At 52.7% G+C, this 14,453-nt stretch overlaps 1 protein-coding gene across 1 annotated transcript; it reads right to left on the bottom strand.

The window, feature by feature from the left end:
* Positions 1-368: 368 nt before the first annotated feature.
* On the bottom strand, positions 369-14,323 carry ITGA10 (integrin subunit alpha 10). The gene is given in 30 exon segments (XM_028088312.2): positions 369-434; positions 732-845; positions 1,128-1,223; positions 2,676-2,789; positions 2,930-3,010; positions 3,271-3,384; positions 3,552-3,630; positions 4,056-4,145; positions 4,252-4,328; positions 4,462-4,554; positions 4,639-4,780; positions 4,937-5,022; positions 5,221-5,334; positions 5,764-5,906; positions 5,999-6,165; positions 6,742-6,872; positions 7,366-7,569; positions 7,713-7,856; positions 8,082-8,230; positions 8,417-8,561; positions 8,803-8,876; positions 9,007-9,172; positions 9,362-9,512; positions 10,234-10,382; positions 10,534-10,661; positions 11,416-11,530; positions 11,756-11,847; positions 12,045-12,154; positions 12,355-12,466; positions 14,272-14,323. Coding segments are annotated over 30 exon segments (3,498 nt in total).
* Between the last annotated feature and the right edge of the window lie 130 nt (positions 14,324-14,453).

The following is a 14,453-nucleotide window of genomic DNA, read 5'->3' as shown; positions in this document are numbered from 1 at the left end:
AATTTGAGGGAGGATGTCGGGGGGAATCTAAAAGGAGTCAGGGAACCTAGGCAAAAAATTCTTGATTCCTGGGGATAAGGAAAAAGGGGGCCCCCAACCAAGGCGCCAGTGTTGGCTGTGGCAGCAGGATCATGAGGAGGGAAGCACAGGGGGAGAGTGTTTCCGGTTTGGGCGCCAGCCCTTCTCGTCTGAGGTAAGGCCTCATCTCTTGCCAGCAGCATGCTCATGACGCAAAAGTCAAGTCAGGCTGCCGGTCTGGGGAGACAGTCCAGAGGCTCTGCTTGTCCATCTGAGCCCTCAGACCACGGCTCTTACGCAAGTCTTTTGGAGAAGCTGCCAAGAGGACTTTCTAGGGCTTAATTCTACATTCATTGCTCCTATTTCTCTTCTCTTTTTTCTTCCTCGGGGATTTTCTTTCGGGCAAAGAAGTCAAGCTGTAGAGGAAGAGATAAGAGTCATCGCCAAATGTCCTGCCTGGGGACCTTGCCAACAGCCCTCAGATATGTCTGAAATCTTCACTTTTGTTCTGCTTCCAAAAATGAGATTCTAGTTTATTTTATTTGGCTTAGTTTAACTCAACCAACATTTGTAGAGTAGAGTGAAAGCGGTCCGGGCAGGACACCCACAGCCTACTCAGCTGCCCAGCACAAATCCAGTTCTCCCTGCTATCCTCGAGGAGCCCTCAGCTCATGGGCATCATGCCCCATACTTCCCACCAAAGCAGCGCTTACCTTCCAAAGACAGAAGACAAGGAGAGCGAGTAGGAGCAGCCCTCCCAGGACGCTGCCGGTGAGAATCCACAGGGAGATGAGGACCGGGCGGGTCTGAATCACCTCCAGCAGGCTCTGTATGGGGAGGAGAGCTGTTCGGTACTTGCACCCGTTCTCCCAGCTCGCCTCACCGCACGTTGTCGGGGTGAAATAGAAGCCTCGAAGTAGAAGAATAAAAAGAAAGCAACCGAGGCAGGAATAAAGGCAGTGGGACCGCAGCATCCTGATTTATCGCTTCTGACTCTCCAGCTGCCTGCCTAATGAGGATGCCTCTGCTCTAAAAAAGCCCCCAGGTGCCCTTGCCCTATTCCCACCCTCACTCTTTCTGGGGCTGTCAAACCCAGGCTTCGGTCCCACCTCACTCCAACGAGAGGCTTCTGTCAGCTGTAGGACACTGCCCTCCTTAGCTCCCAGCTCAAAGGTGCTGACCACTGTCAGAGACTTGAATTTGGCCTGTGGAAGACATTGAAAATGAGCCATCATCAGGTGGTGTGGTCTTAGAACCCCAACAGTAAAGATGAGGCTGGTAGGCACAACTTCCAGCATCTTCCAGACCAGAAGAAAAGGTTGGAGATCAGAGGAGAAAGAGCGGAAGGGTAACAGAGGGAAAGCCTCTGGCCCTTCATATGTGCTGTTTGCTCTACCCAGTATTATTTAACTCCCAGTTCTTTGGCTAACCCCTACCCTTCCTTCAGGCTGAAGTTTAGACATCATCCCCTCTGGGAATTAGGGAAGTGTTTCCTCCTAACCCCCATCACCCTGGATTAGGTCATAATATTCTGTTTACTTCTCTTTCACCACTGGACTAGAAGATCCTTGAGGTCAAGAGCTGTGTCTTATAAACATATGTGTCTCTAGGGCCTAGTGCCTAGCACAGTGCCAAGTACACACTGGTTTCTCCATAAGGCTTTACTGAAAAAATAAATGAACGAATTTGAAAAAAGGATACCGAGGAGAGAGAAAGAGAGAACCAGACTTAGAGAAGGATGGTGTCTCAGACTTAAGCTTCCCATAAAATATGCCTACATCCCAGGGAGCTTGTGCTATTCAAAGTAAATTGCCCCTAGTCACTGTTATAGCCGTTATAATTAAGATGTCGTTTCCCTGCTCAGAAACTCACACTGACTCCTGACTGCCCATCACATGGAGTTCAATCTCACCTCCCTAGCTTTGGAGAACTTTCATAACCTAGATCCCTTTCAGCTATACAATCTGGCCTCCCATTACCCTCCAATACCTATCATGCGTGTAATATCGACTATTTATTCATTCATTTAAGAGAAATGTATTGAGTCACTATAATGAGTTCGGCATGGTGCTGAGTGTTGGGGATATTCTCCTCAGTGTCTACCTACTACAGGTCCTTTTTCTATAGTAGGCACTTGATAGATCATTAATTGGCTGAATTTAGGTATCCTATAAATGTTGATTATTGATACAGCACCAAGGGATGATAAACAGAGGAAAATACAAGGAATCCATCTCGTTATTCATTTATTCTTTTTTTTTCTTTAAAGATTTTATTTATTTATTTGAGAGAGAGAATGAGAGATAGAGAGCACGAGAGGGAAGAGGGTCAGAGGGAGAAGCAGACTCCCTGCTGAGCAGGAAGCCCGATGTGGGACTCGATCCCGGGACTCCAGGATCATGACCTGAGCCGAAGGCAGTCGCTTAACCAACTGAGCCACCCAGGCGCCCTTCATTTATTCTTTACAACCCCACGAAGTAGGTATTATCTTCCCCACTTTAGAGATAAAGAGAAAGAATCAGAGAGACATTAAATTACTTGCTCAAGGTCCAACAGCTCGTGGGAGGCAAAGCTGGAACTTGAACCTGAGTCTTTTCCAAAGACTATGCCGAAGTTCCCGGTAGGAGCAGAAGAGGAGAATAGAAGAAAAGATTTACCCTCCGGAAAAATTCATTGTGAAGCAGCCTCAGTAGTCCGACAGAGACCTCGGTCCCCTTTGCCAGTCGCCCAAGATGACACCTCACAACCTGACACCGAGTGTTACTCCCGTTCTGCCAGAAAAGACAGACAGATCAGGATCTTGGGGTGGAAAAATCGCCTACTCCCCACTCCTGCCCCAAGGCTCCAAAATCTACTGCTCCCCGCTGCATTCCCACTCTGGATATCTCCTTCACCTTCTTGCAACTCATACCAGTCTGTTTGTGTGCTGAAACTCCTCTGGGTGCACAGGGCGCCTTGGGGGCTCGGTCAGGTTCTCTACTGCGCAGCTTGCCTAGAGGAAGGTGCACCTTGAGCGACCCTCTTGATGGTGAGAGGCCAGCCACTTCAGGCTGAGCAGGAGCATGCTATCCACGCATGCTCTGTGGTTCTTCCCTGCGCAATCCCTTTCTTTCTCCCCAAAGAAGCCACATGTATAAAAGAAAGGTCTCCCAGAGGGAGGAGCCCTGAGAGCAGTGACCCAGCAGATAGGGGGCTGGGTAAGTTCACCAGATCGAGGTGGCAGGGTTCCCTACGCCCTTAGCCCAGACTCACATTGTCAGTGATAACTTGAGACAATGACAGGAAGTAATTGCCCCCATGGGCTACAGCTGGAAGGAGGGCCGAGATGATGAGGCCATTGACCACATAGCAGCCAAGGTTCTGAACCTAAGAGCAGGATTGGAAATGGGAAGAAGTGGGAGACAGAAGATCCTTCCTTATCTGTTCCCCTTCACCCTAGACGCCCCCGGACATCTAAGAGAGACTCGTCCCCTCCTTTGCCCAGGACTCCTCCCCCTCCCCCTGCTCATGCCAAGGACCCTCCAGCTTCTCACCCTAAGAGTGGTTTTGAATTCGGGACCCACTGGGAGGGTCCCGTATGGGTGGACCTCATAGCGGTTCAGAGTGGACTCACTGCGTGGACACCAAGTCAGGAAGTACATGGTCACAGCCATGACACAGACACAGGGGCACATGATCAGCACACAGACATGGATTCAGGGAAGGCAGAGCCAGCACATGGATAAAGAGATGGGGATACATAAAGAAGATCGAAATGGGACATGACGTAGACTTGGTACAAACTTTACAGTCACATCCCATACCCGCCACCCCAGCTTCAATCCCCAAGGCCTACAGCAAAGCCCTATACCTAGGACGCATAGGTATACTTATACCTAGGAAAGTAAGATGCTTAAAAGGTTCAACTTGAGTGGGATTGAGGGCAAAAAGATGGAGCAGCCCCAAGGGTTTGGGGAAAACACGTGGAAGGAAAGGGAGGAAACACAGAGTATGAGTCTGGGGTCAGAACGGGGTCCTAGCAGGGAGCTGAGCCATACCTGGAGAATAGGAGGTGGGGCTCATATTGAATGTAGGCTGAGGTCTGGGCTGTGTTATCTTGAAGGGTCCCATTTCTCTCCAGGCTATTGCTGTAGGGTCAGGGGGAGAGGCTCACGTCCCAGCCCCTCTCAGACAACCCTTCCCCGATAAGACCCAACGGGAGAGGCCTGGGGGGGAGGCTCCCTTTGTTCTCACCTGGTGGCAGTGAGCCTCACAAGGACCTGGCTCAGGAGGGAAGAGCAGCTAAACTCAAACTCCAGCAGGAAGGTCACCTGGGGTCATATGGGGTCATGGAATCTTCCTCTTCAGGAGCCGTTGTGTGCCTCCTTCCCTAAACTCCCAGGCCCTGCAGTTTCCAGTCCCTGCTCTCTCAGAGCCGCTTTCTCATTCTGGGCCCCCACTCACCTGGGCTCCGGTCCGAAAGACAGGGTGCCCCACACTGCAGAGCCGGCCATGAGGGGAAGGGGCGGTGCATTCCACCTTCACTGGGCTGTCCCTCTGAGAGCAGAGGAACGGGGGTGAGGGCTGGAGCTGAAGCTGCAAGCAACCCAAACCTCCACCCCCACCCCGCCCCCCAGGCACCTGAGCCGTGAAACTGGCCAGGTGGAGGTTTCTAGAGAAGCTGAGACTCAGGCTAGTGTTGTAGGCATTTTCCTTCCTGTTCTCCAGAGTTGCTGACACCAACACTTTCTGCCGACCTCCTCGAACCACGAACGGGTCCTTCCTAGGAGTGGCGGATAAGGGAGAGCTCAGAAGTTGAAAAAGCTCCCAGAAGCATCACTTCTGCTTTCCTGGGCAAGAAACAACCCTCCAGCTCCCTTCAAGTTCCTTCCAGTTGGTCTCAGGTGACCCTGGTTTGGCCAGTTCATGTCTGTCCCACCTGGAGCCTTTGATGTCCATATTAGCTCGAAGCACCAGGTCTGTGACACATTCATTGTCAGGGCCACAATCCTTCGAGAAGGGGACCTAGAGGGGAAAGAAGGGGCTGAGGGCCCAATAGGAAGGCAAGGAGGAAGGAAAGGAATTAGGGGAAAAGTGAAAAGAGAAGAGTGGATGCCCAGGTCAGATTTCGCTGTGATATCAGGTGTCCACCCTCCATGTCTCTCAAATTCACTGAGGACAGTGTTGGAACCCAGGGGCAGGGCAGGGCTTGGCACCGCTGACCAGCTTTTGTATGGAGGTGGGTGAGCCCTCATCCAGCACAGGCCCTGGCTTCGTGGTGTTGTCCAATGCAAAGGTCACAGTCAAGGCCAGGGGCCGGAGGTAATCTGAAGTATCCTGAGGAAAACCAGAGTCAAGGATCATGGGGAGCCTGGGTTAGGGGTACAGCCCAGGCCCCTGGCAGAATGGGACGATTATAGTGATCATGTACTGGGCACCTTCTATGTGCTGGGTACTGTCCAAAGGTTTTCTCAATACCATTACATTGAATTCTAACACAACTCCCACAATGTAGGTATTATTAGTATCTCCTCCTTTTAGGCAAGGAACCTGAGGCGTGCAGGTTGTGTGGCTTGCCAGAGTTGACAAGCGGCAAACGGTGGAGCTAGGCTTCAAACCCAGATCAGCCTGCCCCCAGACGCTGACCTTCCTGGTTTTCCCACCTTCGGCTTTGGCTTTTTTGCCAATCCAGCGGGAATTCGTCCTCCAATCCGCCTTCCCCTTGCTCCCAGGCCCTGATGCAAAGCACTTACTGCCCCTCCTCACCAGCACATGGAAGCGTAGTGCCTCGCAAGTGACGTTCCCGGCGCTGAGCCGGAGCCTCCGAGGGGACAGCCTCTGGCCAGAGCCATCAAATGCAGCACGTGCCCCCGCCGTCCACTCATCCAGGGATGCTGTAAACCGCAAATCTGGACGGGGCAGGCAGGAGCGAGGGTGAAGGGCGGTCCAGAGACCGAGGCCGGCGGGGTTGAGAGTTGCTTAGGCCGCTCCGGTCACTCACAGAATCGGCGATCCCAGCGGCCAGGGGTGCGCGAGGTCACTTGGAAGCAAAGGGCGGCAGATAGGCAGGCTGCCTCCTGGCCTCGCCGGCTGCAGTCCCTCTGAACCACACTGATGGCTGGCGGGGTCACCTCCAGTGAGGGGGCCAGGTGGACAATGGGCCGGGAGCTGGGAGCAGGGTGGGAAAGAAATTCTAGCAGTGAGAGGAAAGCCCTTTGAAGAAGGCAGTCCCCGGTGTTGGCCTCCCAGAGGTCAAGGCAAGAACGAGGAGCTAGATGTACGCGTGTCACCCTCCCCGGAACCTTCCGGCAGAAAGATGATAGCTGACATTGAAGAAGTACTTGCCATGTGCTAGGCACTGCGTCAAGATCTTTACCCGATTGTGGCACTGAATCCTCACAACAAGCCTATGAGGCAGGCACTATGATTATTCCCATTTCTAAAAACTAGGAAATGGAGGAACAGAGCAAGTTGGTCAAGAAATCCAAATCTAGGGGCGCCTGGGCGGTTCAGTCAGTTAAGCATCTGCCTTCAGCTCAGGTCATGATCCCAGCAGGAGCCTGCTCCTCTCTCTCCCTCTGCCCCTCCCCCGGCTAGTGCTCTCTCTTGCTCTCTCAAATAAATAAAATCCTAAAAAAGAAAGAAAGAAAGAAAGAAATCCAAATCTAAGTCTGTGACTCCCAAGCCCTTGCTTTTCACAGCTGCACCACGCTGCCCACCGCCTTCTGAGCTGGTGCGGCTCACCTGAGCAGGACGGCTGCCCCCTGGGCACCCACAGCCACATCTACCAGGTCATCTCCATCCAGATCCAGCCGGCCATCCACACTCCGGCCAAAGTAGCTGAGGGCCTGTGGCATGGAGATGGCAGCAATCCTCTGAGTGGAAGAGAGGGGAGACTGAGCTGGGACTCTCACGCCCGGTGACCCAGGCCGCCCACCTGGCACACTCACAATAAGGAGTAAGAGAATAAGAAGGTGGGCGCCTGGGTGGCTCAGTCGGTTAAGCGTCTGCCTTCGGCTCAGGTCATGATCCCAGGGTCCTGGGATCAAGCCCCACATTGGGCTCCCTGCTCAGGGGGGAGTCTGCTTCTCCCTCTGCCTCTCCCCCTGGCTCGTGCACTCTCTGTCTCAAATAAATAAAATCTTAAAAAAGAGAGAGAGAATAAGTAATAAAAGAAACTAGCCTGTGTCCAGGAGTCCCTAGTACAACAACCTGTATCCTGCCCTACCACCTCACCTTTTTGACTACTGATAAAAGAGCACTTGTCCAGTTTGGGTCTCCAGGTCAGGGAAACAATGACGAAAAAGGAGCACATCCCGCTTCCCCTTCCTCCCACCCGTGCCCCTGCTTTATCCGGACACTCCTGACCTGGGCGGGCCGGGGCCTGAGCCCACTCCGGGTGCCATGATACAGGTACAGCGCTCCGTGGTGCCCATCCTCCAGGGGTGCCCCCACGGCCACATCAGCAAAACCATCTTGGTTCAGATCAGGAAGGGCACCCATGGCAAAGCCAAACCGAGCATCCTGGGGGGGTTCCGGCTGAAGTGTTCCCTGGAGTGTCAGCAAGGACTGCTGGTGGAGGGAGAAGACAGAAGACGCTGAGCCGGCAGTCCCAACCTCTCAGCCAGCCCGTGAATGGGTGAATGGATGCGCCTTCCCTTCCTTCTTCCCTCCACCCCCCACAGACAAGTTCAAGGGGAGCCAGCGAGTCTCACCTGGCCCACCAGATACACATAAACCCGCCCTGTCTCCTTGTTCTGGGGCCCCAGGAACATGGGGGCGGCCACAAGTAAGACATCCGTTATTCCGTCCCCATCCGTATCCAATGGGCAGAGCTCACTGCCAAAGTAGGAGCCAATCTGGGGAGTGGTGGGGAGTGGGACCCCAAAGAAAAGACAAGGTGATCGTGGACAAGTGCGAAGTACCCACCAGCCTGCCGGTCTGGTCCTCACACCCCTGACGGACTCCGCCAGCCAGAATTCAGCAAAGACTTTCCAGGCTCCTCTCTTGGCTCTTCCCTTTCCTCCCCCACAGCCTGGAGGTCCCTCAGGATCCAAGGTCCCACCCTCCCTTGCACACCCTACCTGCTCCCCCTGGAGGCTCTGGGCAACCCTCACAGCCCCATCTTTCTTAAGCTGGAAGGCGATGACCTTTCCTCTATGTCTAAACCGAGGAGCCCCTGAGAGAAAGAGGCGGCGTCCACCCCGCAAAAGCATGGAGGAAACAGAGTAACCTAGAAGTGGGCAGGGAATCAGGGGTGAAAGGGAAAAAAGATGGGGTCAGAGTAGGAGGGTTCCCTAAAGGCACAGGAGCAGGTCCCAAGGAAAGTAGCAGATCAGTGAGAAACTGCTCTCACACCCTCCACTGGTGAAACATTTCCTCCTCACCCCCTCATCCCCTGCAACCCTCTGTTACTCACCCAAGTAGGCTGCGTGGTTCTGCAAAGCAGGGGGGAACTCGTCTTCCAAGGCTGTCCGTGGGGGGAAAAGGTGGTGACCTTCTTCAAGCCATAACACGGAGCCCCCCCAGTCATAGGCCCCCACCATTCCAAAGAGAATCCCATCCTGTTTGGCAGAAACAGATGGGGTCACTTGAGAAGACAACAGGAAATGAGGAGTAAAAACCCCAGGAGTGAGAAGGTCACTAAGAGTATGCTGGGGTCAGTTGGAAAGGCATGGGAAGGTCAGCATGGGCACTGGTTAAAGGAGGAAGCTAGAAGAGCCCTGGGTTGAAGTTGCCTGAGTCTCAGGTTGGGAGGAGTCAGACGTTGAGGGGGGGTCACAGAGGGGTCAGAGTCTGTCCAACCTTTAGTCGATGAGTAGAGAAACCAATCTGAGACATTTCCAGCCCAAAAGAGCTTTCATTTTCTCCATGGGACCCTGAGCACGAGAAAATATCAAAGCAGAATCAGGGAAGACATTTCCTTTGACATACTGAACTCCCCACAGAACCCCACCTACACCCTGAACCCCCCCTTTCCTGTCCTCCATTTCTTCAGGTAGTCATTACCCTCAAGGCCAAAGATCCGGTCTCCTAGGGCATCCACAATGTCAGTCAGCGCAGCTTCATCTGTGACATTGAAGAAGAATCTCTCATCTGGATCACTGGCAATCGTCCTGATTTCCCGCAGGAAAGAGGTGGGGTCTCGCTGCCTCCGGAGGTAGTGGCCAAGGACCTGGGATCAGGAGACCCAGGTGGGGTCAGTTAGCTATGCGGAGTGGGATGTTACAGCAGGCCAACTAAGGTGAAGGAAGGGAGATACGGCCGATCTTTGGGAAGTGGTTAATGCCCATTCTCTTCAAGTTCCCAGTCCTCAATGTCACCATCCCCCCTCCATCCTGCCAGACCCAGAGGAGATTCTCACCGCGATCCCATAGCGGGTCACTCTTCCAGCCTCACAGGCCTTGAGTGCTGCTGGAAGCTCCTCTCCATCGTGCGATTCTCCGTCAGTGACAACCACCAGCAGCCTGGCAGCCTCTGGTCGGCCCCCATGGGACGGACTGAATCCTTCTGTGCTGAGAAGAGAGAGAAAGGAGTGAGGTGTGATCACGTGTATGCAGATACACACACACACACACACACAATGGAGTGAGGTGTGATCACATGTATGCAGATACACACACACACACACACACACACACAACCCACTGTCGCAGTTCACTGAGGTCAGGCACCTCCCCTTTTACTCCATTTCCCTGTCAGTGTCTGGCACGGAGACTGGCACACAGTGAGGGCTAAAATGTTTGAATGACATAGAACATATAAAGCAGCATATACTCCAGGCAAATAAGTATAAAATCCATTCGCTCGTAGATTCATTCAGCAAATATCGCACTGGGGAAAGGACACATACTCAGAGAAGTGTAAAATCAAGGACGGGGGCGGGACAGGGGAGTCTTCCCAGAGACGAGTTCTGAATCACGTCTGGCAAGCGGGCTAGGACTTGAGTGGTGAAGAACCTGAAGGCCAGGATCGAAGTGAGAGTGCAGGGCTAGAGAGAGTTCCGTCTACGGAGATAAATCAGTCGGAAACGTGGAAAGACGCAGACATAGACACTTTGAAGAATGTGGTGAGATGTGCAAAGACAGCCAGCTTAGCCTTCCCCAACCACCAGTGTGCACACAAAGGAAAGCATAACAGACATCTTGGGGTGGACGCTCTGTACTTCAGACCCTCCCAAACCCTTCTAGGCCCTCCTCACTCTGGCCTCCCAGGCTTCCCTTCCCAATGCCTCACCAGGCCACCAGGATTGCTTGGGCAGTCTTTGTTTCTCGTCCCTCGCGCCGACTCAGGTTCCTCGCAGCCCTCACCACTTCTTCCTTTGTTCGGAAATCTCCCAGGGACCACTCATGCACAGGGCTCTCCCCATACTGTACCAGTCCCACCTGAGAACAAAGTGTGCGCTCACATGGAAAGCGTGCACTGAGGGACGTGAGGGCAGGGCTACTACCGAAGACACGACCTACATTTACCTCCTCACCACCCTGCCCCTGCTCTCTCTCCCCCTACAAGCCCCGCCATATTGCCTTCTCTTACCTGTATCTGCTCTGGGTCAATGAACAGTCTCCCTACCAGTCTTCGTAGGAAAGTCTGAACTTCAGACCAGGGGTAGATGCTATTGGAGCCATCCAAGACGATGACAACATCCATGTAGGTGGGACAGCCTAGGAGGAGGGGGATGCTGATGAGGAACAGAGGGGTAGAAGGATATTGGACATGGGGACAACAAGGGAGGAGGTCGGAGGAGGGTCCATTCCATTCAAACACGTTTTAGGCCCTTCTGAACATGCAAGGACGGTAGTATGCCAGGCCCTGGGTCAATGTAGAAATGAGTAAAAGAGGAGATGGGCATGCATATAATTTACAAGAAGAAGAAAGAGAAGAAGGAGAAGAAGAGAGAAGGAGGAGAGGAGGAGGAGGAGGAGGAGGAGGAGGAGGAGTTGGAATCGAGTGCTAGGGAGAAACAAAGCACTGCTCTGTGCTATAGGACAACAGAGGGTCCATTCTGATAGTAGGGAATCAAAGGAGGAGGCAACGGAAGAGGTTTGAGGAGAGGAGAATATAAGAAAAGACACTTGCGTGGAGAACACTTTAAATAAAAGGACAAAGAGGTATAAAAATAGATGACAAAGAGGAGAATGGGGAGGGAAAGGCCATGGCCAAGGCACAGCGCATGGAGGGGTAGAGTGAGAGTTGAGTTTTTGAAGTTGGTTAGATCAGTTCATGGAGTCTTGATGCCCTGGCAAAGAGTCTGAATTCTAATCTGTTAGGAAACATGGAACTTTTGCAGGCACATTCGGTAACAATGAGGAAAGCTATGCAGGCCCCCTGTCCAGCATCATACCCTGTTGCCCCATCTTTTTCCCACCCTGCACCCAGCTCTGGGGACTGAGTCCTCAGGCCCTTCTTGTGGCTCACGTTGTGCAGTGGGTGCCAGGCTTCCCTGGGGCCGGAATGAAGCATCTACATGGGCACATATCCCAGAACTGAAGACAGATGAGCCACAAGCACGAGACCAGAGAGGGGCACAAGCCTAGGGAGGGGCAGGAGAAGGATTACCCCCGGGGCTTGGGAGCGCACTCTCAACACTTGCCCCTAGTCCAAGAGGCACTGAAACCTGGGATTCCCCTCTTTGCTTTCTAGGGTTTTAAGCTTCTTGACCTTGACCCCTTCACATAGACCAGTTTCCCTTACCATACTGCTCTTTTCTCTGCCAAAATCCCTCAGAGACCCCGTCACCACCCTTTCCTTAGCTCACCATGAATCCCCCATCATTATCTGTCTCTAGTAGAGACATTCCCAGGTGCATATTCACAGCAGGATGAGATGAATTTCCCAGTGGATAGTCACCTGGTTGGAAGGGGGTGGGAAAGAATGAGATCATGGGGTCACACATGAGCTTCTTGAATTTAGGGTGATTTTGAAAGAGGATGAGATCAGGATCAAGTCAACAACAAGGGAGTATGTAGGATACGGGGGTGAAGGTGAGGTGGCTACTAGCATATCAGGTTAGGGGGTAGGAGTGGAAGAGTGAGGCATCTTCTTACCCAAGTGGCCTTTGGCACACGGAGCACTGTGGGAACCCCCTACAGGGCAGCGATAAACGTCCCCTCTTCTGTCACCTGAAGGCCCATCCCAGGGGGCACCCACCAGCATCCTGGGAGAAGGACATGAGTATAAGCATTGTGTGCACATGACCTTTGAGATAGGCCAGAGGGAAAATGCATGGGGGTAGCAAGTCCCGAATCCCAGCCACTTCCAAAAAGACCAGATTCATTTAGATTCCCGTCTGCCTTGCCTCCCCTTTAAGAGCTCCACCACAGTCCCAATCCCATGTCCCTCTGGTTTCCGCCTCACCATCGACGTCCACCCCCGACATGTTGTAAGACACTATATCCAAATTCAGCCTCGGGTGGCCCTGGGAATAGGCGTGGGCGATGCACATCCAGATTAAAGGGGGAGCACAGACCTGGGGGGCAGGGTCATAAGAATAGGAGGCAGTGGTCAGAGAGGCTACTGAACGCCCAGAGCGGTACAACCAGGGAGGAAGCATGAAGGGAACATTTTGATCTCAGTCAATCTCCCTGTTTCTTTACCCATGTCCTCAGAGCTCCAAGCGAGGATGGTCTTCTTCCTGTGTTTCAGGCCAGCTGTCCAACCTGTGGCCCTCTGCCGTGCCGGGGCACCGGCTCTATTTCCATACCCACCCCTGCAGTCTCACTCACAGACATGGCTGGAAGGGTCACGTTCTTGGTGTCCACATCATTCCTCCTACACATCCTCCCCCAGAAGCTGCAAGACTCAAAGAGGGAGAGGGCCTTTCCGCAGCTCAGAACAACTGTTCCTTCCAGATTCTCCCCAAATGCAGGACCTCAGGGAGGACAAGAGGCTAGTGAGTACTGCCTGGTCTCTCCTCTTTCTGTCTCTTCACGACTCCCAGTGTCACGGTCACACTCTCAGTCTCCTTCTCCACTGTCTAAGTCCCTGCATGATTCCAACCCTGAAAACCTCAGTGGTAATTAACTGGGTGGGGCCACTCGCCTGCCCACACACATGGTTTGCCAACCATCCTTACCAAGGGTACCATCACCCCAAGGTTTCCCACAACCCACTTCTTTTCTAACTCATCCACCCTCCCAACTGCCCCCCTGCTTACCTGCCTTTCTTCCTTAACTTTCAGCCCACTCTAAAGACACCCCCCTACTCTTGTCCTGGCTGAGTCTCACCCCCACCCCCACCAACCCCAAGCCCTTTATTTTTTTTTTTAAGATTTTATTTATTTATTTGAGAGAGAGAGAGAGAGAATGAGAGATAGAAAGCATGAGAGGGAAGAGGGTCAGAGGGAGAAGCAGACTCCCTGCTGAGCAGGAAGCCCGATGCGGGACTCGATCCCGGGACTCCAGGATCATGACCTGAGCCGAAGGCAGTCGCTTAACCAACTGAGCCACCCAGGCACCCGACCCCAAGCCCTTTAAAATCAGAGCTGATATGGGGTACCTGGCTGGCTCAGTCAGTAGAGCATGCTATTCTTGACCTCAGCGTCATGAGTTCAAGCCTCACGTTGGGCATAGAATTTACTTAAAAATAAAATTAAATTTAAAAAATGTAAAGAAATCAGAGCTGGTATTTTAGGAAACAAAGATTACAGGGCACTGGGGAGGAAAAATTCCAAGCCTCTCGTCCCTCCCATGGTTCTTCCCTGTCTTGCTCTCTCCTTTCAAGCAACCCCCTCTCAGGCCACCCCCACCACCCCCACTACCAATGGCTATAAGCTCTGTCTCAAACCACGTTCCTTCTCAGAAAGGTGTTTTCTATGTGAGCCTTTTTGCATTCAGGAAACTGGCAGGGCTGTATGACCAGCAACTGGAGCTCATCGGTTAGATAAACTGAGCTCTCACCACACAGTTAGTTATGCCTCGGGCTCGAGAGACCCCCCCACCCCAAGGGTAGAAGGAAGTTGGGAGGAGAATAAGAGGAATCAGACTAGCCACGTGGAAGGTCACATCATATTTCTTTTTGATCCACTCACTCCTTCAGGGCTTAGGATAAAAGATTTTAGATAATGGGACACAAATCTGACCCAAAGCCCTGCCCGTCTCCATCCCGAAGCCCTCATATGTGCGGGCATAAGAATGAAAACATACACACATGACTCGCAGAATCAGTGTGAACTTCTCACCCTAACTCCAAAGATTTTAACCCAGAAGGTCTCGATGCCAAACAACCCATACACCTTCCTTCCCCGCCAGGAACCAAGAAATTAACCCCCCTCACCTGTCAGGAACATGATGGGCGAGAGCAGGTGAGGGATGAGGGCGAGCTTCATGCCTGCTTGCTCTCTGTCCGTGTGAGAAGTCCTCTGTGCCTCTGTCCCTCTCCTTTTCTGTTTTCTTTACTTTCCCTCCCATCCTGCCCCCTCCCACTGGCAGCTAAAAATAAAATGGGAGGAGTGATGG

The sequence above is a fragment of the Eumetopias jubatus genome, unplaced genomic scaffold, assembly GCF_037043125.1.
Source record: "Eumetopias jubatus isolate StellerSeaLion01/CBP00866 unplaced genomic scaffold, mEumJub1_p1.0 scaffold_4, whole genome shotgun sequence".
Taxonomy (NCBI): Eukaryota; Metazoa; Chordata; class Mammalia; order Carnivora; family Otariidae; genus Eumetopias; species Eumetopias jubatus.
The sequence above is the reverse complement of the archived record's forward strand: the minus strand, read 5'-3'. Positions and strand labels throughout refer to the sequence as shown.